Consider the following 23,802-nt stretch of genomic DNA (forward strand, 5'->3'; position numbering starts at 1 on the left):
GCATCTAGCACAGAGAGTATAAATACTAATACACACTTAATGTATTATTCATGTACTGAAAAAATTCAGTGAATAGATGAGAAATGGTATAGCAAGTAATCAGGCAAAAACCAACAGCATAAGGATTTTAGATATTTTCAGTAAATGCTTGTCAACTAAAACTAAAATACTTTTGCTTTTCCAGAATACAGAATTAGATTCCAACAAAACACTTTTAATAAAATAAGGCACAATGTTTGATAAGGCAAAATTCACACAGAGGGTTAATATTAGATCACATTCTTTTGTGTGTCCTGGGGGAAAAAAAGGAGGTATAGAATTGAAGTAGCTTAAATACTCTTTTTAGAGCATTTACCATTACAAGGTAATACATAAATCTGATGCAATAAACTATATCTTGTCCCAAAAATAAAATGTAATTGAGTCAAACTGCTGAATTACATTGTTACCATTGTTTTAAATATGTATATACCTACAGATATAGATATTCTTAAGTCACAAGAATGCAAATACAGAAAATTAAATCAGGTAATAAAAAATAATTTGACTAAAGTAAAAGTACATATATTTTTGATATCCTTTGTTGATACTTTAAAGTCCCAAACTTTATAAAAAGTTAAAATACTGGTTATTTAAAATATTTCTCCCATTATATTTTTGTCTCTCATGAATACAAAGTGGGCTCAGAAATGCAACAGACACCAATTGTAGGCACACAGTTTGCTCCATAATTGTTGTAAAGTGATTGTTGAGGTTAATAATCCTTCTCAGTAACACATCATTGTCAACCATTTAAGTTAGTGAAAGGATTCTCTTAAAATTCCAGTTGTACACAGAAGAATTAACCAATTTAGTAATGCTTTTGTAGTACCAATAGTCATGTCAAGCTTATCCCCAGTTTCTTCCCATAACTGGAATTGAAAATAGAAGAGTTTTACCCAATTTATTCACAGCAAAAGGAAGAAAGTAACTTCTGTTGAATGCAGATAAGTCTCTCCAACCATGGCTTTCTAGTATAATGGTATATAAATAACCTTCTTTATACTAACAAATTTTAATATTAACTAGATTGAATACTGTCCCTTTCGATAAACTGAGACTGACAAGCAAGTGCTAGGTAAAAGTCTAGTAGCACCCATATCAATATTACCCTGTGAGTGTTCAATAATGTGTCATGTTTGTTGTTAGTGAACTGTTATTTTCTACATCAATTCTTAGCATATATGAACCAAGTAGAGACATAAAAATGGGGATATTTACATGCAAAAATATTAAACCATACCCCCTTTTTAAGCTGGTATTACAAAGAAAGCACAAAACATGCTAGGCTTCATGGCAATAATATCTTTATATGATGCTATTAATATGAATTCGTTAGGAACTTGTCATCCCTTAGTGGTAGCAGATATATTTTCTTTATATGAAAGAGAATATACTTTTTCACTGACTGTATTTCAGGGACTCTAATCCTTCTATGAGTATGTATGACTGGGATTCCTTCTCCAAAAGCCCTAGACTCAGAGACATTAGGTCTAGTTTTAGTGGAAGGAGTCCTTCAGGATCACAGTAATTCTCCTTCAACTCAAAGCAAAGCGTCATGAGGCTGTCACACACAACTAATTAAATGACATAGTTCCCCAAACTTTGGCTCCAGCAAGGAAGATTTAAGGCACATACTTTCAAAGCACAACTGAAGGCACTGCTACCTTTAAAAAGATCATGACTATAAAATACAAAATTGGATGCTATTAAATTCGTCAGATTAATATTATAGAGTATAGTGCTTAATAGAGGAACAGTGAAGGTCAAATACTTCTTTTCTGTACAGTGGGAATCAGAACTATGAATTCCAGGTCACGTTGCCTAAAACCTATACAGCAGCCTTTACTGTTGTTAAATGCTCAACACAACTTCAAAACTGACTATTTTGGACTAAATGGGGAGTGATAGTTATACTGTCATAATAAAATCTCTACTTTGGATGAGAAGAAAGGGAGTCATTTAGGTAAAAATTAGGTATTTCTAAATAAATGCAGCTTAACTAATTTTATATATTATATATACATATTATAACTGATAAAAAGTTCTGCCCACAAAAGATCTTATTTAGAATAACTTTTTTTTATAAATAGCTACTGCTAAAATGCTTTATAAGATCAAACTTAATTTGCAGTAATCATTTGCTTAGTATTTTTTCTCTTTTACATAGTGAAAAGGTAAACATTAACCAAAGGTCTACTACAAATTCCAGGTTAATGAGGTATTACTTTCTCCCTTTGGAAAGAGCAAGGTTGGGTGTAAGAAAATCCAATTATTTGCTGGCCCTTCATTACGAAGGGATGTGGACAATCTCCCACTACCAGAAACTGAAGAAATTTAGTGATAAACAGGCTTTCAGATGGTAGTTAGTGGGCCACTTAATTTCAAAACAATTCAGTATTACTTTAAACAACTTTCTTGGCTCAGGGATCTCCTTGGGTGTCTGGTGACTTCTCTTTCCCTGCCTTTTGTGGTTTTTAAAGATTTCTTTCATTTAACACTCCAGCAATCAGCCTTTCCCTTGTCTTCTTTTGTTTAAATTGGTATTTACAATGTTTGGTAGAACTGGTCTGCAGTATTACCCTGCACTGGTGTGGACTGCTTTTAACTTTACATTAGTACAATAATTTCTCAAGTTTGAGATACAGTTTATAATACAAGTCTTTACTTTTAAATTTGTTAACTTAAAGTTCCAAATATCAAGAATTTTAGAGTAAGAGACTCCCCCAGGAAGCATTTAGAAGTAAAATATGAACAGTAACCCTCAGATCTACCTCTACTACACAAATACAGAGAATGCTGAGAACCCTGACTAGCTTGTTCTCAGGTCAGCCAATCCCTGGCACCATGGAAGCAAAACGTTATAGTAGCTAATCTTCCTATTTCCTAAAATCCTAGGACCATTTCACGGACTCAGTTTGGTGACACTGAGAGAATTGGATTCTAGGAATAAAGATTACTAAGAATGTTCAATGTATCCATTTCAATTCCAAATATTAGCACTGAAGAATTCCATTCTAAACACATTTATGCTTTGGTTAAGTAGTTTTATCCACCGAAGTTTTGGTCACTAAAATTGTCCAAGTAGAGCAGTATCAAAAACTTACACACAAACAAGTGACTCAGCAACTAGAGAGACTTTCAATTTAAATACATAGTCAGCTATATGACTCTGGAGCTGTAACTCACTTCTGGTTAATTTCTACAGTCACCAGCTATGAAAACAGGGAAGGTAGAGAAAAGAAACAAAGGAAAGCTTAGAAATTATTAGCAGCTCAGGAAAAGCTTAGAAATTATTAGCAGCTCTTATTAAAGGTTAGGTCAAAGATAAAAAAAAGATAAAACTAACAGCTAAAATGTAGATTTCAGTAAAAGTCACCAAAGAGAGCTGCATACTGATCAGAGATTTTCAAATGTACATAGAGAGAAGTGTAACAAACATTTTGTTGAATGACATTTTGCTGTATACAATGTATATATCTATATTACACAGCAAAGACTAGAAACTGTTTCTGGTTGGACCTATTTACATCTGTAAAAGATCAATCAGTGTATCTTCTGGCAAGGTTAAGCATCTATTTACATACCTACCTGTTTATTTCACAAAGACTAACTCTTAGAAGATTACCCAAGCTGTTACTTAGATCAAACTGGTAATTAATTAGGAAGTAAACCGAGGAATTTAAGCCAGAAAATTTGGTCCTATCATTTTGAGTATTTAACTATGAATACATTATTTATTTTCTATGAAAATATTTTATGTATCTTACCTAAATCACTTACTTACAAAACACTTTGGGCTTGCCATTTAGGCACTGCCTAAATCATCTTTTATCTTTTATAATTTTGTAATATGCAGCCTGCTGTGGTTCAAATGGAGAAGTAAACGAAGACTTCTTATTACTTCCATTTTATGATATAATCACCCATGTACTACTTTGCTAGGCAGTAGAAAGATACTACATTACTTCTACAGACATAGTCAGAAAATTCCTGGATCAAAAGGAAAAAAGAATCTTATCACAACAGAGTGAAGGGATTCACTCTATAGCAGCGTTTCACAACTGCAGTCATGAAACTCTCATGATGTTTCATGAATTAACATATAATAAACAAACAAACAATCCTAAAGTATATTTTCTTCTAAAATAAAAAATACGTGACAAAAACCTAACATATGTACATATCATTATTATACAACTTGCTTTTAGGAAATGGTGTGCCCCAGTCATGAATGCCAGAAATCAGAAGGGAGATCATCTGATGTTCCAATGTGTTTCTGACCTTTGTATTACTCTACAGGTAGTATTTACCAACAAATCATTATGTTATTACAGATTAGTTAGCTAACGATTGCTGATGTGTGCTATGTATTTTATTTTACAATGTCAACTTACAGTTGTACTATTACTCAATTTTTACTGCATACTACTTAATAAAAATTTGTCATTTCTACTGGCAATTTGTGAAACCATTTTTCTGCTGTACTTTAAGGGTATATTTAATACATTTAAAATATTTTATCAATATATTATTTTCAAAAAGTACTCCATGGTTAAACTTGTTTAGGAAACTGTTCTATTGTGTAAAAACACAATGACTGCTGTGCCCAATTTTATTTCACTTGTAATGTTTCTCTAGTTTTTCTTTAAAATTAGAGGAAGTTACAGTTCAGTACACACAGGCAAAGGAGTCATACTGGACTGCTAAAACCTTTAAAATCGTTTTCCCACTCCTTTAATGCAAGACATAAAGAAGTTTCCTATCTTACATCTCTCTTCTGTTAAAAGAAATCTGACAGATTTTTCCATTAAAAACTATTATTCTGGGCTTCCCTGGTGGCGCAGTGGTTGAGAGTCCACCTGCTGATGCAGGGGACACGGGTTCGTGCCCCGGACCGGGAAGATCCCACATGCCACGGAGCGGCTGGGCCCGTGAGCCATGGCCGCTGAGCCTGCGCGTCCGGAGCCTGTGCTCCGCAACAGGAGAGGCCACAACAGTGAGAGGCCCGCATACCGCAAAAAAACAAAACAAAACAAAACTATTATTCTGCCTTATGATGAACAGACTGATCAAGATCGTGGCCTCCCATTAATTACAAAAGTGATTTGTTTAAACAAAAAATGAAGTTAAGGTGGCTATGAGCTCAGATGTCAGATATACAGCTGTTTACCTAGTTCTGTTAAAGCATAAGTGTTCTGCATAGTATGTCAGGTTATAGGCTGCTCTGGTATCATTTCTTGAATAAATTTCTAAATCCTTGTTATGATTAAGGCACTATTACAGTCATTGCTGGATTATACAAGGGTAACAACAATCACAGAACAAAGGAGCAGAAGTGAAGAGTTTTAAAACCCCACATGAAAGTTATATCCCTTACTTTACCAGTCAGTAGCTGAGAAACGTTTAGGTCCTATGTAACCATCTGTGAGCCTATCTGAATAACTCTGTAATCTAGACATATGGGCAATACAAGAATAGAGGGCTAATCCTGTTACGGTATAGTGTTCAACCTAAACTCAAGGACAACTCTGGTAAAAATTACATCTTTGATCATTTCTATCTTCATATCAACTGTCACAAGTTACACCACTCATGGTTTATTATAGCATTGCTCTTTAGGATGTTCCATTCTGCTGTGTGATTCATGCAAAACTTGAGTGAAAACTGAAAACAATCAGCTAAATCTGAAACTGCCATTCAGAGTGAATTATATTAAAAGAATCCAAACATGGAACTGGACTCATTCCTGCTGAATGGCTAGAAACACAAAATCTTTTACACCATCTCCAACTCCGTCGCGGACATTTAAGATGAAGGTATGGGAAAAAAAAAAAAAAAGATGAAGGTACGGTTTCTAGTGAACCTCCAAGTCTATTCTCTTTTCTAACCACCTCTGCTCAGTCTTTTAGTGTTTCATACCGCCCTGCTTCCCTTTTCAACCAAGAAGAACTTTCTGCATTCTGTGTGCAGCCACACTGGCTTCATCTTCTGAGTCAGATTCACTCTGGGATGTGGAGCTGTGAGAGGCAGAGCTGCAGGGGGAAGAGCATTCTGGTGAACACAGGTAGTGCATCAGGGGGAGACGGTATTTCCCACAGAAGTCCACAAATTTAATTTGTCTGACGCAGCAATCAAAGTAGACTCCTGGAGAGAAGAAGGAATAAGGACAAAGTAATCATTACAAAGCAAAGACCCACATTTTCTTTTTCAACCCTATCTCCAGCATTCTGAAGAAATGCCTTACAGTCTTCTCTTTAGAGAATCTTAAGCAGAGGTAGTGGCTGCTCCCATAATTGTTTATAGAAATACTGGAAGGTCTTCGGGATGGCAATTTGACTACAAAGAGAAGGCCAGGAGATTTATCTTAAAGGGAGCTGGCGTTAAAAGGACACTATTGGGCTTCCCTGGTGGCAGGCACAGTGGTTGAGAGTCCGCCTGCCGATGCAGAGGACACTGGTTCGTGCCCCAGTCTGGGAAGGTCCCACATGCCGTGGAGCGGCTGGGCCCGTGAGCCATGGCCGCTGAGCCTGCGCATCCGGAGCCTGTGCTCCGCAACGGGAGAGGCCACAACAGTGAGAGGCCCACGTACCGCAAAAAAAAAAAAAAAAAAAAAGAGGACACTATTTACTTAGCTTGTTTTCTCTGGGTGACTTGGTGGACAGTGGTTGATGGAGATTACAGGATACCTAAAGTGCCCTTTCTCCATCCCCCAAGCCCCTCCTTGGTACTACCCTATAGTCAAGAAACCTAAAAAAAAAAAAACCAAGGGCTTCCCTGGTGGCGCAGTGGTTGAGAGTCCGCCTGCCGATGCAGGGGACACAGGTTCGTGCCCCGGACCGGGAAGATCCCACATGCCACGGAGCGGCTGGGCCCGTGAGCCATGGCCGCTGAGCCTGCGCGTCCGGAGCCTGTGCTCCGCAACAGGAGAGGCCACAACAGTGAGAGGCCCACGTACCGCAAAAAAAAAAAACTCCTTTGATAATGATCTTAAAGAATTAGTTGTTATACCCAAAATTTGCAGAAAGGAGACGACTTTTAGTACCCCTGTCCTTATGTATTGGGAAGGAAAAATTAAAAGTAACAAAATGCCATCCTATTTCCACAGGGTCTAAATCTACAGCTTCAAAGCTGTTTCACTACTGATCTCACTTGACTTTCATGCAATTATATATTGCTAAGTAAACTGAAACTAGTATTCAGCTCTTTTGAGTCCTAATTTAGTGCTCCTGAACTGTGGCCCTTCAGCTAAGTAAAAATACAGCTAGAGATGACAGGAAAGCAGAGGTTGCTGTTTCGTGGGCTTCTAGCTGCTCCTCCTACTAGATATTACACATCTCTAACCCATGAAGGCTGTCACAATGGTTGCAGTATAACAGGAACCCTTAGAACCCTGCGTCCCATCACCTCTCTGGAGAAGAATCTCAACCTTTATACTCTACCTAGGATTCCTCTGGCACCAACTATCTGTATATCACATAAGGGACCAAAATAAAAAGATGTGGTCCAAGCAAAGGAGAAACAATTTTTCTCCTATTTATTTATTTTTCTGTTACTTCTCCATTAACTTTCTAATTTTTTGATCCTGTAGTACGTATAACTCATAGTTTAAAAAGGGAAATTCATGGTATGTTACTTTGAACAATTCAGAAAAGTAGATTCAGTAAACTGATCAATCATTAACAATAAATCCCCCCAAAAGAGTTGGCTTTCTGAAACAAATGGAAGTAATAAAATAATTATAGTTACCAAGAGCTAAAATAATATAATACTATCTTGTCATCTGTAAGATCTCAGACTATACAAAGGCAATATCTCACAAAATAGAAAATTACTTTTGTTTAACTTAGAGTTCAGTAACTAGGGAATCTGAGGGGGAAAATGTCAATGGTTCACTTCAGATATTATCTCAAAATTTTAAGCTAATAATTTAGAAAGTATTTTTGTTCCTAAGACAAATAACACAGCAGTATACTAAAGAACTCATTAAGAAACCATTTAAGAGAGAAAAGAGACTTCTTGTAGAGGTCTGTTTCTAGAAAAGGATAGATTCCAAGAAATCAGATACAGACTATGAAGCCTGAAGGTCTGGTGTGAGAGTTGTCTCTTGCCACTGTTAAAGCCAACTTCAGAAGGAGAGTCACAGAGAAAATCTAAGTACTTCTAACTTGGCACGGCAGTCTCTACTTCTAAAAGTAAGTGGCCAGAAATGGCTCAGAGTAGTGTCATTTTTCTTTTTTAAACTAGTAGTATCTTTTTTACCTTTTAATATTCTTTGAGAAACTTAAATCACTTTCTCTCTGTTTAACATTATAACAGTTTTCAAGGCCTGACGGGACATCTGGGGAAAACTTCAGCTGCCTCTGATCATATTTATGCAGCATTTCCCTGGTAGCTACAATTATCCTACAATAATAAAAACCTTTCTGTACCCCCATTAAATTGGATTTTTAAAAAAGTAGTCTTTTATGAGGGAGCCAAAATAAAATGATATCATTCACTCACCAACTCCCCTCCACACACTCTGGCACTTCAGGCCCTTCATAATCTGGCCTCAATGTATCTTTTACTCTTCTCTCATTACTCCCTTAACTGTACATTTGAGCCAAATTATTACTCATCCAACATTCTGCCCCATATTGTTTTGTCTCCAATTTTACTCTCTCCATCTGAAAAGCTTTCTATCCTCAATCAAACCATATCAAAATTCAATTCATACTTCAAGAATTGTCTCATCTTTTCCAGATCTAATAAATGTGCTCTCTCCCTCCTTTGATTTCCAACAGTATTTTGGATTCCTATTTTACACTGTCTTACATTATATTATTTGTTTAGTTCTCTCTAAATGCTCTAAACTCAAGAAATTTTGAAGCATGGATTTAAAAGAATATAAAATTCCAGGGTACATTCTGAAACTGGCACACATTCAGCCTATTCTCGTACACCTTGAATTGTACTCTATAAAGGTACCTGATACTCAGGATGGTGAGTCTAAGAAAATGTCCTTCAAATAAATATGAAAGGTGGCCAAACATTTTAGAGACTCTTCTAAAGCAATCAGAACTGTTTATGCTTTCTGTTTCCTCTCATGTTACCAATTTACCTTATCCTATGACAGTTCCAAGAAAGATGAGACTTTCTGGGTATTTTCCCTGTGTATGAATCCTTAAGTACCATGAAAAGAAGAAATAAGGAAAGAAGGAAGAAAAGGAGGGAGGGAAGGAAGGAAGGAAGGAGGGAGGGAGGGAGGAAGGAAGGAAGGGAGGAAGGAAGGAATCCAGAGAGGGTGAAATATCTTGCTTTCTGGTAAAAGGGTGAAAGAATAAGGCAAACAAACAAACTGCCTTTCTCTGAAAGAAGACAGCTAATTAAAACAACATTTAGATCATTAATTTAAAAGTAACTAAATGAATGGGAAACAAGGACAATGAATTAACTTACCTCCACACTTTGGGTTTGGGCAATTGCTGGCTAAACTCAAGTATCTAAGAAGATTCCCAGGAAGATCATAGGGAGTATAGGAAATATTTCGAATTTTAATGGTCCGTGCAGCTAACTCCAGGAGAGTTGGAGGATCATAGGTTAAATCTCTAACAAAACGAACAACCAATGGATTTCCTCGCAAACTCAATTCTTCCAAATGAATAAGGTTGAGGATCTCTCGAGGCAGGTATGTCAGCAAGTTATTGTGAAGACTGAGGGAACGAAGTGAATGCAACCTAGAATGAATGCAAAACAAAAATCAACCGCCATAACCAAGAAAACTACTCAGAAAGTTAAGGGAAAGACTCAATTTCCCCGTAAGAATGAGCAATTAAGATTAAGGTCAATGGAAGTAAAATTAAAAGGTGCGGGCTTCCCTGGTGGCGCAGTGGTTGAGAGTCCACCTGCTGATGCAGGGGACGCAGGTTCGTGCCCCGGTCTGGGAAGATCCCACATGCTGCGGAGCCGCCGGGCCCGTGAGCCATGGCCACTGAGCCTGCGTGTCCGGAGCCTGTGCTCCGCAACGGGAGAGGCCACAGCAGTGAGAGGCCCGCGTACCGCCAAAAAAAAAAAAAAAAAAAGGTACTGAAACCAAATTAGAGCCCATACTTGCATACGTCATGAAGGACTTTTGCCCATGGAATCTTAGAGAGCTTAAAATAGAGAGTATTCTGATGTGTTAGCTGATATAAATGCTAGATTTAAAGGTGGTTTTTTTGGCATGCTTTATCATTCAGATACCTAAAAAAGGAAAGATTTCAAATGCAACATGAATCAAGATCTTTCACATTATCTCATTAGGATAGGAATGCTTCATATCAAATATAAATCAGTAAAATCCCATAAAACCTTGGGGAATCTATGCCAAAGTAATACTCTATTTTTGATTACAGAAAAGAGGCTCAACTATGGAAAACAGTATGGAGGTTCCTCAAAAAACTAAAAATAGAGTTGCCACATGATCCAACCATCACACTCCTGAACATATATTCAGACAAAACTATGATTCAAAAAGATACATGCACCCCTATGTTCATAGCAGCACTATTTGCAATAGCCAAGACATGGAAACAACCTAAATGTCCATCAACAGATGACTGGATAAAGAAGATGTGGTATATATACACAATGGAATACTACTCAGCCATATAAAAGAATGAAATAATGCCATTTGCAGCAACATGGATGGACCTGGAGATTATCATACAAAGTGAAGTAAAACAAACAGAAAGATAAACACCATTATGATATCACTTATATGTGGAATCTAAAATACGACACAAATGAACCTATCTACAAAACAGAAACAGACTCACAGACAGAGAACAGACTTCTGGTTGCCAAGGGGAAGGAGGGGTAAGGGAGGGAAGGATTGGGAGTTTGGGATTAGCAAATGCAAACTATTATATATAGGATGGATAAGCAATAAAGTCATACTGCATAGCACAGGGAGCTATATTCAATATTCTGTGATAAACCATAACAGAATAGAATATGAAAAAAATGTATGTATAACTGAATCACTTTACTGTACAGTAGAAATTAATACAACATTGTAAATCAACTATACATCAATAAAATTTTTAAAAGATAATAAATAAAAAAAAGAAAAGAGGCTCAACGATTTTGAGGAATATATCAGAGCATTTCAAAATAAAATTAAAAATAAGCCACCCAATTCATAACACACCTCAGAACTTTCATTCTCATGTATCATTTACTTTGAGAACACTTAATTCTTTTCCACATACAAATCATGTGGGTTAATGCAGGATGATAATTCCTAAGCATGTATCTCTGTGTGTACATAAACTGCCTGAAAATACTCACTGTGAAAGCTGAGGAGGCACACTTTGGATTTTGTTGTCACATAATACCAAGTAATTTAGAGAAGGCAAATTTCCTAATTCTGGCGGGATTTCTTTGATGAAGTTTCCTCCAAGATATAAACACTCTAAACTGCAAAAATAAATGAAAAAACAAAAACACCAAAATTTGAACAAGTACCCCATTATCTTTTATTACAATGAACACATATCGTTTATTCATTCAGCAAATGTTTTACTCAGGCTTTCTATGTGCTATACAGTCTCTGGAGGAATAATGCAATCTTCAGGGAGCTTATATTATAGGTAAGCAGACAAGATACACCAATGTTAGACAATATTATAATTAAATGCAAAACAAGGTCCCAAATAAGCATAACATGATTAAAATACCAAAATAAGCAAAACAATCCATAAATGATATAGGAGTTTAAAAAGTAGAGAAATTTAAAAAAAGACATTAGTTCTGATTGGAAAGGCTCCCAAAAGTGTTGTGACTTCAGCTGGACTATGAATTTAGCCCATTTAGGGTAGGAGGAAAGAGGACCTTCAGGTCGGAAGGGTTTTTATGGGATAATAAGTATACCTTTTAACACATAAGAAGAGAATTCATGTTGAGGAACCCAGAGATACAGCCAAATTACAGGAGCCCTGTATTCGCGCTGGTGGGTTTGGATTCAATGCATTACTAGGCAATGGAAAGGGGAAAACCACTAGCTTTTTTTTGAAGAGTGGAAAAACACAGCTGAAGTCTATGTTTCTTCTTTGCTCTTATTATGGCAAATGCAGTCTTCAGAGGCTAACTAAATAAATTATGTAAAACTGACCACTATTATGAAATTAAAGTTCTAGATAATTATCCTGTTTTCTAATAATAAGTTAACAACATTTTAGACATAGCATATATTGCACCAAAATGTACTGCTACCCTTTGTGGTGATGACTGTAGAAAGGCTCTCTCCAAAAGATTTTTTCAGGTGGTGGGGGGGTGGCAGAATCAGTTCTTACTATATAAATATCAATGAAATGTATACATACAGATCTTTTCCATAACTATGTTACTTTTGTCTTCCTGTTAAATCTGCTCAGTAGACATTATCATTCTTTTAAAACACCTTTAAATGTAGGGAAAAACAGCCTACTAAACTGTTACCCAAACTTCCAGGATAAGAATTAACTGGGATACTTTTAAAGCTACAAAATCTAGGCCCTGCTCAGATCCAGTAAATCAGAGTTCCAGGGGAAGGGCCTGAGAAGTGGCAGATTTTAGGGTACAAGCTGTAATGTTAAAAGAAAAAGCCAAATTACCCTGCAGAGTTATTACAATTACAATCCACAATTAGCATTTAAGAGCACTCTTTACCCTACAGCCCTGCCAACACTTAATATCATCACCTGCTTTAACGTTATTATTCTACTTTTTACTATTTAGCTGGTGTGAAAAATGATACCATTCTGTACTAGTAATCTCTAATTATTAGTGACGTTTAGCATCTTTTTATGTTTTGACCATTTGTACATCTTTAGAGAATTGCGTTTCTTTCCTTTACCCATTTTTCTCATGGGTTATATGGCTTTCTCTTAGTTTGTTGAGAGCTTTGTTGTTGTTAAACATATGTTCTGCATAACCTTGTTCCTCTGTGGTCTAGAGCATGGTCTATTTTTGTTCACATTTTATATGTGTAAAAAGAATGTGCAGTTATTAGGATTGAGCTTGTTAGCTGTGCAATTCAAATTTTTTATAGCATCTCATTATTTCACCTTCTTACTCTGGTGGTTAGTTTCCTACCAGAACCATGGTTTTCCCTTTATAGTTCTGTCAATTTTTGCTCTCTTTCTCCTCAAAATATGGAAGCTATATTGAAGATACATTCAGGTTCATGATGGTTAAAACTTCTTGTTGCATCGTTCCTTATTCACATGAAGCATTTCTCATTCTTCCTTCTAATCCATTTTGCCGTAAAATCTATTGCCTCTGATTATCAATACTGCCCACCTGTTTTTGTTAGTATTTATTTAATCCTAGTTCCACCATTTACCAGTATGAGAACTTGGGCCCGTTACTAAATCTCATTATGCCCCAGTTTCCTCTTCTTTAAAATTGAATAACATTACTATATATCATATAGTCAATAAATATGAACTAGGCACCGACCATGTGCCAGGCACTATTCCAGGGAATATAATGTAAATAAGACCAAGTTCTTGACCTTAAGAAGCCTACATTTTAGTGAGAGAGACAGTAAATCAATGGATGTATATATATTATGCCAGATAGCTTTAAGCGCTACAAAGGAAAAGAGAGGTAATCAGATGTTGATGGAAGTGATACTGTAGATAGGGTGGTCAGAAAAGGTTTCTCTTAGGAGATGACACTTGAACAGAGATCTGAATGGAATGACCGAGTACAAATCCCTGCAGTGGAAAAAAGCTTGGTGTGCGGTGAAAGAGCAACACAGCCAGTGTGGGTACATCAGGGTGACAGAGGTGGGGAGAGTGGTGGTCAGAGAAGTCAGAAAGGTAGCCTGGGAAAGCCAGATCACAGAGGGCCCTTCAGGTCTTAGCAAGGATTCTGAATTTATCCTAGGTAGAAGGGGTCTGAACAAAGGCCAGTTGTGTAACTTGACTTACACTTTAGAAGGATCACTTCGGTTATTGTTTGGAAAACAGCAGGAGAAGTGGCAGGGACAGGCGAGTGCAATGGGAGAAGTGGAAACAGGAAGACCAGACTGGAGCCTAAGGCAGTTGAGTCCAGATATGAAATGATAGAGATTTGCTTTGTACATCTTTTTCTACACCTTAAATATATTGGGGTATTTCTATTTTAATTGTAACTCTTGTAAGCAGTGCACAACCTGATTGTTGATATATTTGCACTTGTGTTTTCTTTACCATGGTGTATCTCAATATCATTTTCTCTTCTGTCTGCCTTCTGTTGTATTCATCAAGTTTCCTTTTGTCCCACTCCATTATTTTGAACTGCACATGCTACATCTATTTGGCTAGTAGTTACCCCTTCAATTTCCTTTGCTCTCCCTCTCACTCCCAAATACACAACCATGCTCACTTCTCTGTCATCTTCATATCATCTAGGATTAGTTCTACCTTGATTTGAAAATAAATTGAAATTTATTTATTCCCAATCAATAATTACTCAGTCATCAATATGTTTTACCAATTTCTCTGTTCACCACTGTTTTGGGCACTTGTTATTTCTTTTAAAGTTCATTTTTCTTGGAGTACATCTTGTGGAAGTTCTTTCAGTAAGGACTCACAGTTGTTAATCTTTGAGTCCTTTGTCTCTGATGTTCTTATTTTTTCCCTTCACACCTGAATAATAGCTTGGCTGGGCATAAAATTCTAGGTTGACAGTTACTTTTCCTTACCAGGAGGAAGATACTGTTCTACTATCTTATTATAGCCCATAGTCCTTTGTAGGTAATCTGCTTTTTTTCTTATTAGGAGTTTTTAGGGTCTTTTTTCTTTCTCCTTCTTGTTCTACGGTTTTATTATGATGTGTCAAGATACCAGTTCAGAGTGCTCTATTTCTTTAATCGTGGGAAATTCTCAGCTGGCATTGCCTTTCCTACATTCTCTCTATGCTCTTTCTGGAATTCCTAGCAAACAGCACTTTGAACTTCAGGGTCTATTTTCCATTTCTCTTAACATTTCTTTCATACGTTCCATTTCTTTATTTTTTTGTGCTGCATTCCAGAATGCCTCAGTAAGATCTTTTTTTTTTTTTTTTTTTGGCAGTACGCGGGCCTCTCACTGCTGTGGCTTCTCCCGTTGCGGAGCACAGGCTCCGGATGCGCAGGCTCAGCGGCCATGGCTCACGGGCCCAGCTGCTCTGCAGCATGTGGGATCTTCCCGGACCAGGGCACGAACCTGCGTCCCCTGCATCGGCAGGCGGACTCTCAACCACTGCACCACCAGGGAAGCCCACAGTAAGATCTTTTAGCTTACTGATTCACTACGCATCAGCTGACTCCAGTCTACCATTCAGCCCACTGAGTTCCTAATTATATATTTTTATTTCTAGAAACTCCAATTGGGGTTTTCATAGTTGTCAGTTTTAAAACTTCTTATTCTTGTTTCACTGATGAAGTTCCCTCCTTTATCTCTCTGAAGTTAGGAAACAAACTTATTTTGAAGTCCTTTACAGATGGCCTTTATACATATTTTCTCAGATACAATTTCTTCCATTTGTTGACTTTCTTATCTGTATTTCATAATCTCAGCCTTCCTTGATGTGTGGTGATTCAAAAAGCCAATTTGAATCTGAAGTTTTGTCATTCTAAAAATATATTAATGATACTCTCCTTTCTATTCTTATTGTGTAAATCTTTTCAAGACTGCATTTCTCTCTTTAGATTTACAATGCTCAATAAAAGTAAGCAGAACACTTAACCCTGATAGGCTATTTTCTTCTCCTTTAAGGATTACCTTGTGGCAAAAATCAATGGTCTGGATACAAAACTGAATTCCCCTACATATAAGTGTTTAAACACTGGTGAAAAAGGTTCCTAGGCAGGATTTTTTGATCGTACAGATTATGGTATAAGTTACTGCTCAGTTACTGAGAAATTTATATTTTTCAATGATGAGAGCTACTACAATAGAATAGAATAGAGTAGAAAAGAATATTTGGAGTCCAAAACAGAAACTTCTCTGGAAAAAGAACAATTTTAATGAGACAGTTGGGAAAAATTTTTAGCAAACTTGGAAGTTCTTTTATAAAGGATTCAATAGTTACATAACAACTTGCAATTTAGTCTAGTGAAGGAGAAAAGAAAAGAAAGTGATGAAAGGGAAGAGTGAGTCTGAGAGCAAATATAAATATTGCCCTTTCTATATGGTTAAGTCAGGAACCAAGAGAAACTAGTGTCTGGTGGTCAGTCACTACTCAATGTCTTCTCTCAGTGTTTTGGAGTTGGTGGGGAGGTAAACAGACAGAAAGGATGCCAAACCTTAGTTGTTACTGTGACTTTGGCAGAGAAAGATCTGATGTTCTAAAATATAACCAAGTTCATGACTTCAAAACCATATAAATCTCTTTTGCAGCTGATGGGTATCATTAATCAGAGTATACAACCAGCATATTAAATTTACATTTTCAGGCTTATGTGCCACTTTGAAACTCAAATAATTTCCAAAGTTCTTGGACTTAAAGCCTTTCAGTGATTTGTGGGAATTAAATTTCTAAAACACACTCTACTGTTTCCAAACATGCTTTTCTATAAGGAGAAATGAAACTATTGTTGAATTTAAAGCAAGACTGTAGTGTTTAAAAGTTCTTGTGTTTGTCAAAATTGCACCTCTGTTAATCAGCCGTGAAACAATTCTATTCTTTTGATGTTTGACAATTACAAAAAACATGAAAATCATTCACAAAATTTAGAGAAGAATTCTTCCTTTCTTTTTTGTTTAAGGTTAACAGATCAACCTTCAACTTGTTTCCTGAAAAGTATCTCACCTCTCCAATCCTTAGGGATACTGAAGTGGGTACCTTTCCTATAGGAAGGGCCACTGACCCACTGGAAAAATACACTAGGGTCCACTTAGTGCCAAACAACTTAACCACAGGTGTAAGGAGGAAATGTTTTGCTCCTCCACCCAAACAAAAATGACATTAAATATAACAAAAATATACATTAGTCCCATGTTATGATTGGTTAAAGGGAGACGGAATTAAAGTGAGACAGGTTTGTACCTAAAGAGGCAGAAAATAGAAAATAAGAGAAACACAGAAAGATAAGAACCATACATTTGTGGATGAAGAAAGTAGTTTTCTTGAGACAGCATCCCCATACTAAATCATTTTCAAATATACGCACTACAGGATTTTAAAGTCTGTTATACATTCAAAAGTAGAAGCACAAATGGAGGGATCATCTCTTGGTTCTTGCCCCAGACTAAGGCATTGAAAGAAGTCAGAAGGAAGAATTCAGAGCCAGAGAAAAACGCAATATGTGACTCTAAATGGGGAAAAGAGTTTTTAAACTTTACTGCTGCATTCTATTTATCATCCGGCTGAGTCGTCTCTTTTGTAAGCTATCAACCTATTGCACACTAGCCTCAAAACAGTCCAGGACACTAATATTTAGCTTTTATTTCCATCACAATTCTCATATCTTTAATTTCTAAAACCACATCAGGCAGACAGTGAAAGAGGCGTCATGAACAGAAAAAGGAAGGAAATCTTTTCTTACTTGAGAAGAAAAGATTGTGGGGAATGGAACCAAAGAAACTCACTTGTGCTCAAACCTACTCTCCCAATGTCTAGCATCCTGGATGCCAAAGAAGCCTGAAGCTTTTGTTTTCTTTAACAAAGTCTATTACCTGTTGGGTGATAAGTTATTAAGCTCTTCCTCAGTTAATGTCTGAGCTAGTTGAGAGGAATAAAAGTTAAGAGTTCAGAAAAAGAAACAGGTCAAAATATGAATTACACCTACTTTTCCAACACCGTAAGAACAAAACCAAGTTTGTCCATCTACTAGCCAGTTATTATACCTACTTGTTGAACAACCTCATATTTTGATGTAAAGAATCTACACCCACAACCTCATGATTCACACTGAGCCTAATTTACTCCAGGGGAATGAAGTTAATCATAAAAATAAGATTTTCACCATCTATTTATTTGTTATACTTTAAAATCATCTTTCAAAAACCACTTTTCAAAAATTTTATCACCAGGGAAAAGGATCAACAGAATACAGAAAATGTACATGAAAATACCCTGCTAAATCTGGAGGATCAAATACACCAATTAAGCTAGGAGTATTTATTTGTTATTCCCTCCTGGAAGGATGGAGGGTGGGGAGAAAGGGGACCTCTATATGGATTATATACTCTGCATTATTTTTTAAACTGCCGTTAAAGAGGGTAGATAGATTCCAAATGCCCAGAAACACCTCACTTGGTTTTAAAAGCAACATGGCATAGTAAACAATACACATCAGTGTTACCAATGAGGTCTAGGGAGTCCACTTGTATTCTAAGAGAAGATGGTGTTCTTGGGCAGGTACCTTAGGGTTTGGGTAACTGAACCTCTACCTCTACATTTTTGAAGCTTTAATGTATTATTTTAGTAGTAAGTAGTAAGCAGCCTTTGAGGGTTGAAGCACGTGAATCTCCCTGTCGCTATCTGGCCTCAAGCAAGTCACTGATACTAAATCTCAGTTTCTTCATCTGTAAAAAGAAGGGGGTGACTCAGGCCAATTGCCTAGGCTGTCTCTACTTCTAAGAGTATATTTCTACATGACCCTTTCAGCCTACATTCAACTAGAGTTTATATTTGGAGCATATAACCTAAACCTTTACTGATTCTTACCAGGAAAGAGAAATAGAGCAGACAACTGAAGAATGAAAACAGTGACATAAAAGAGTCTACATACAATTGGAGACAAAGGTACAATGACCAAAATCCACAGTAAACAGCCCAGAAAATCAGGTCAATCAGGAAAATGGCTTTAGCCAATCCTCCTGATCACATATTCAACAGAACAGCAGTCAGAAGAATTAGGTTCTAGCCCTTACTCTGTCACTGTGGAAAATTCACGGGTTTGATGTCAGAGATCCAGTTTGATCCAAAGGTCAAATCCAGTTCTACCACTCACTGGCTTTGTGATCTTAAGACTTTACTTCTCAGGGCCTCAGTTTTTTCTTCTCATGTCACAGAGTCATTGTGAAAATTAAAAAGCATATTTAGAGGACCTACCACAGGGCCTACTGCATTGTAAGGATTCAACAAATGGGATTTTTCCCTACCTTTCTCCCCATGTGATGGTAATATTTGCTCTAAGTTTTTCTTAGTATATTAAAAAAATTCAAATGAGAATGTTGGAATTAACATCAATATTAGAAGGAACTAAGGCTTGACAATTTTACATCTAAATCTCTCTCCAACCCTTCTATCAATATTTCTTACTATCTCTCCCAGCATCACCCTGGTATAAGCTACCATCATCTCTCATTCTACTAGAATAGCCTCCTTCCATCCAGCCTTCAAAATGTCTTCTCATCTCTCCACCTGCTACCCCTTCCATTCTTGCACAGCAACAAGACAGATGTGCTTTTTGAAAACTCTTCCATGTGTACTTAGAATAAAATTCAAGCTTTACCATGGCCTTCAAGATATGACATGGCCTGGGATCTGGTCCAAATTTATATTTGCCACTTTCCCTCTTGGTCACTTCCTCACTATGCTCTAGTACAACGTCCTCCTTTCAAAATTTTGGCCTTCAGTCTTTCTTGTCTCTGGGTTTTCATGCGTGCTGTTCCTTCAGTCTGGACTGATCCCATCCCACCCTCTCCTGGTTAATTCTTACTCTTCTTTTAAAGGCTCAATTCAAATGTTACTTGCTCAAAGACCAAACTAAGTTACTTCGTTTCAAGGTACTCTGTACTTCTTCACAGAACTTACAACAACTGTAATTAAATAATGAAGTTAACAGGTGTTTAATGTCTCCTCTGTTAGAATGCTCCATGAGGGCAGGATCCCGTTCACCACTGTATCCCCAGCACCTAGGACAGTGCCTGACACTGGGTAGGTACTCAATAAAAATCTGTTGGTGAGTAAACAAAGGGACATCTTGTCCAAATGCCTCATTTAGCTGATTAGGAAGCTGTAGTAAGGATATGTTAAAGTGACTTGCATAAGGCTGGGACACCAAGAGTTCTTTTTTTTTTTTTTAACAATAATAAACATTTATTTAGTGCTTATTACATGTCAAGCATAGATTTAGGCTCATTACTTTTTTTAACATTTTTATTGGAGTATAATTGTTTTACAGTGGTGTGTTAGTTTCTGCTTTATAACAAAGTGAATCAGTTATACATATACATATGTTCCCATATCTCTTCCCTCTTGCGTCTCCCTTCCTCCCACCCTCCCTATCCCACCCCTCTAGGTGGTCACAAAGCACCGAGCTGATCTCCCTGTGCTATGCGGCTGCTTCCCACTTGCTATCTATTTTACGTTTGGTAGTGTATATATGTCCATGCCGCTCTCTCACTTTGTCACAGCTTACCCTTCCCCCTCCCCATATCCTCAAGTCCATTCTCTAGTAGGTCTGTGTCTTTATTCCCGTCTTGCCCCTAGGTTCTTCAAGATCTTTTTTTTTTTGATTCCATCTATATGTGTTAGCATACAGTATTTGTTTTTCTCTTTCTGACTTACTTCACTCTGTATGACAGACTCTAGGTCCATCCACCTCATTACAAATAACTCAGTTTCGTTTCTTTTTATGGCTGAGTAATATTCCATTGTATATATGTACCACATCTTCTTTATCCATTCATATGCTGATGGACACTTAGGTTGCTTCCATCTCCTGGCTATTGTAAATAGAGCTGCAATGAACATTTTGGTACATGACTCTTTTTGAATTATGGTTTTCTCAGGGTATATGCCCAGTAGTGGGATTGCTGGGTCGTATGGTAGTTCTATTTTTAGTTTTTTAAGGAACCTCCATACTGTTCTCCATAGTGGCTGTATCAATTTACATTCCCACCAACAGTGCCAGAGGGTTCCCTTTTCTCCACACCCTCTCCAGCATTTATTGTTTGTAGATTTTTTGATGATGGCCATTCTGACTGGTGTGAGATGATATCTCATTGTAGTTTTGATCTGCATTTCTCTAATGATTAATGATGCTGAGCATTCTTTCATGTGTTTATTGGCAATCTGCATATCTTCTTTGGAGAAATGTCTATTAAGGTCTTCTGCCCATTGTTGGATTGAGTTGTTTTTTTTGATATTGAGCTGCATAAGCTGCTTGTAAATTTTGGAGATTAATCCTTTGTCAGTTGCTTCATTTGCAAATATTTTCTCCCATTCTGAAGGTTGTCTTTTCACCTTGTTTATGGTTTCCTTTGCTCTTATTCTCAGGTCACTGTTCTTTTCACTACACTTAACTCTGAGGTCCCTTTCAGCTCTAATATTCTGTTATCTCAGAAAATTCAATAAAGGATGTGAAAATATTTTACAGATGGAAGATTCTTTTTTTTCACTTTGGACAATACACTTGCTCTTACTTTATTTCTCATTCCCCTGCAGGGCACCTTTAGGGGACTTTTGTTACCCTGCTTCTCTGCTTCCTTCTTCCATTTAATTCAACATATATTTACCGAACAATCTAGTAGATGAGGCAGATCTGTAGGCAAGGAATTATAATCAATAAGTGCAATGGCAGGGTGAATGAGGTACAGAAGAAGTACAGTTTAGGCAATAATTAACTGTTGTCCAAGAAGCAGTAAAGAAAGGAAACAAAGAAATGACCCTCAAAACAGGTTTTGAAGGATCAACACGAGTTTGCCAGATGCAAGCAACATTCCAGACAAAGGGAACAGCAACACAGAGGTATTGTATCCATTCAACACATATTTAGTCAGTGCCTACAAGGTGCTGGTAAAGTGCACAGCTCAGTGAATTCCACAAATAGTTTTGCTGGTATCGCTACAGAGAAGATGGAGCAGGAAATGTAGTGCAAAGCAAGGATCAGATCGGAGTACCTTGTCTGTCAGGCTACAAGACATAAATTTGATCTACAGGCATGGAAAACCACCCAAGACTTCGGAGCAAGGAAGGAACCTTCGGAGCAACGTTGCAAGGAGCAACCTCAGATTTACATTTGTTTGAGTATGTACTCTTTTTGGATCACTCCCCCAGACCCCAGAAGACGACAGGAAAACTGCCTCGAAGATCTGCACAGGGCAAACACAACAAACCAAATGCTGTCACGACCACGATCTTATTAGATCTTCACTACAACTCACTGAGTTGGCAGGGCAATACTCACAGCCAAAGAGTTGAAGAAGAGCCTAGACTAAGACAGGTACGTGACAACCGAACGACGCCCCAAGACCAGGCGCGGGGCCCCGGGGCTCCCGGACACCGCCCCGGGCCTCCCTACTCTCAGGCAGACACCCGCTCACCTCCTCAAGTTCTCGATCTCGGCTGGGATGTTTTGAAGCTGGTTGCCGCCGAGGCTGAGGGTCTGCAGTGCGCGCAGGTCCAGCAGCGAGGCTGGAACCTCTTGGAAGCAGTTCCCGCTAAGGTTGAGCACCTGGAGGCTGCGGCAGAGCGGCGACTGGGCCAGGCCCTTGGGCAGCGCGCCGGGCCCGCCGAGCCGGTTGTTCTTGGCCAGCAGCGTGCGCAGGCCGCGCAGCGCCAGTAGCTCCGGCCCCAACGCGGTCAACGCGTTGCCGCTCACGTCCAACAGCTGGAGGTGCGGAAAGCCGCTGCCCAGCGCCCGCGGCAACGACACCAGACGGTTGTGAGGCAGCAGCAGCCGCAGCAGCGCCTCCCGCGCGCCGCGCCGCTCCTCGCCCCGCGCCTCCAGCTCCGACTCCAGGGTCTCGGGGGACACGCTGAGGCGGGACAAGTTCAGTTCGGCCTCCCCGGCCGTGGCCACCACCGCTCCGGCCTCCTCCATCCCGGCCGCCGCAGAGCGCCGCGCGCGACCCACAGGCCGGGAGCTCCGCGGCGCCCCGGAACCTGAACCAAGCGCTGCGTCGGAAGTGGCGCGGGTGGGCGGGCGCGCGCCAAGCCCGCGCGCCCCCGCTGAGTCTCGGGACGCGAGGCGGCGGGGTGCGCGCGCCGCTCGGGGGCCGGGCTGCGCCGCTCGGGGGCCGGGCTCCGCGTCACGCGGCCCGCGGCGCGGACCGGGCGTGCCGGCGGGGGCGGAGACCCGGCGGCCCCCAGTTACCCTCTGAACGCGGCTGGGTTTGGGCAGCCGCTGTTTATGGTCCCTGGAGTCTGGTGACCTGTCCCCGGAGTCCAGGACCGCCTCCGTAAACAGCCCGAGGACAGTCTTGTTATTTGGCTTTGAGGATTCGCGCGTCACGGTGCCCCGCCCTCTTGGTTTCCAGTTTAGGAGTGGGGCCCCTGGTCTGCGGGATTAAGCAAGAACACAGGAATTTAGTGGTGATTCAGCCCCATGACAGCAAGCCCCAGGAATTTCAAATCCCGGGATTAACTAAGCCGACTTTGAAGTGCGAAGGCAGCTGGACTAGAAATCAGAACTCTTGGATCTTACCTCGGCTTCAGCTGTTAAATAGCCTTGTTTCCTCTGATATGGGATTTGATTTCACTTTCTCCATCCATAAAATATGGATAATCGTTGCCCTGCTTGTCCTACAGCATTTTTTTAAAAAAAGCGTTTTAAAAGGAGTGTGTCAGATAAGGACGTTTCGCCATTTTAGCTGTAGAAGCACTTCTGTGGTTTTTTGGTTTAAGTTTTAGTGGCTAGAAATGAATTTGGGAGCCATGGAGAAGTTTTCGTTAATTTGAGATAGCTCAGATTAATTGATCAGTTTAAGAACGCAGAAAGCATTGAGATTTTAGTTCAGGTTAAAACTACAATTTAACTGGGAAAATCCACACTCTGGCTTTAACTCAGTACTTCTAATTAACATATTTTCTGCCTTGCCCTAAATTCAGTCTTTT

General features: G+C 38.7%; 1 protein-coding gene across 1 annotated transcript; it reads right to left on the reverse strand.

Moving 5' to 3' along the window:
• Positions 1-193: 193 nt before the first annotated feature.
• LRRC58 (leucine rich repeat containing 58) lies at positions 194-22,872 on the reverse strand. Its single transcript, XM_081235248.1, has 4 exons — positions 22,290-22,872; positions 11,353-11,481; positions 9,481-9,758; positions 194-6,186 (listed from the first exon to the last, which is right to left on the reverse strand). The coding sequence occupies exons 1-4, from the start codon at positions 22,787-22,789 to the stop codon at positions 5,978-5,980; spliced, it is 1,116 nt and encodes a 371-aa protein (XP_081091374.1). The 5' UTR covers positions 22,790-22,872; the 3' UTR covers positions 194-5,977.
• Between the last annotated feature and the right edge of the window lie 930 nt (positions 22,873-23,802).

Source organism: Mesoplodon bidens (assembly GCF_964165515.1).
Source record: "Mesoplodon bidens genome assembly, chromosome: 5".
Lineage (NCBI taxonomy): Eukaryota > Metazoa > Chordata > Mammalia > Artiodactyla > Ziphiidae > Mesoplodon > Mesoplodon bidens.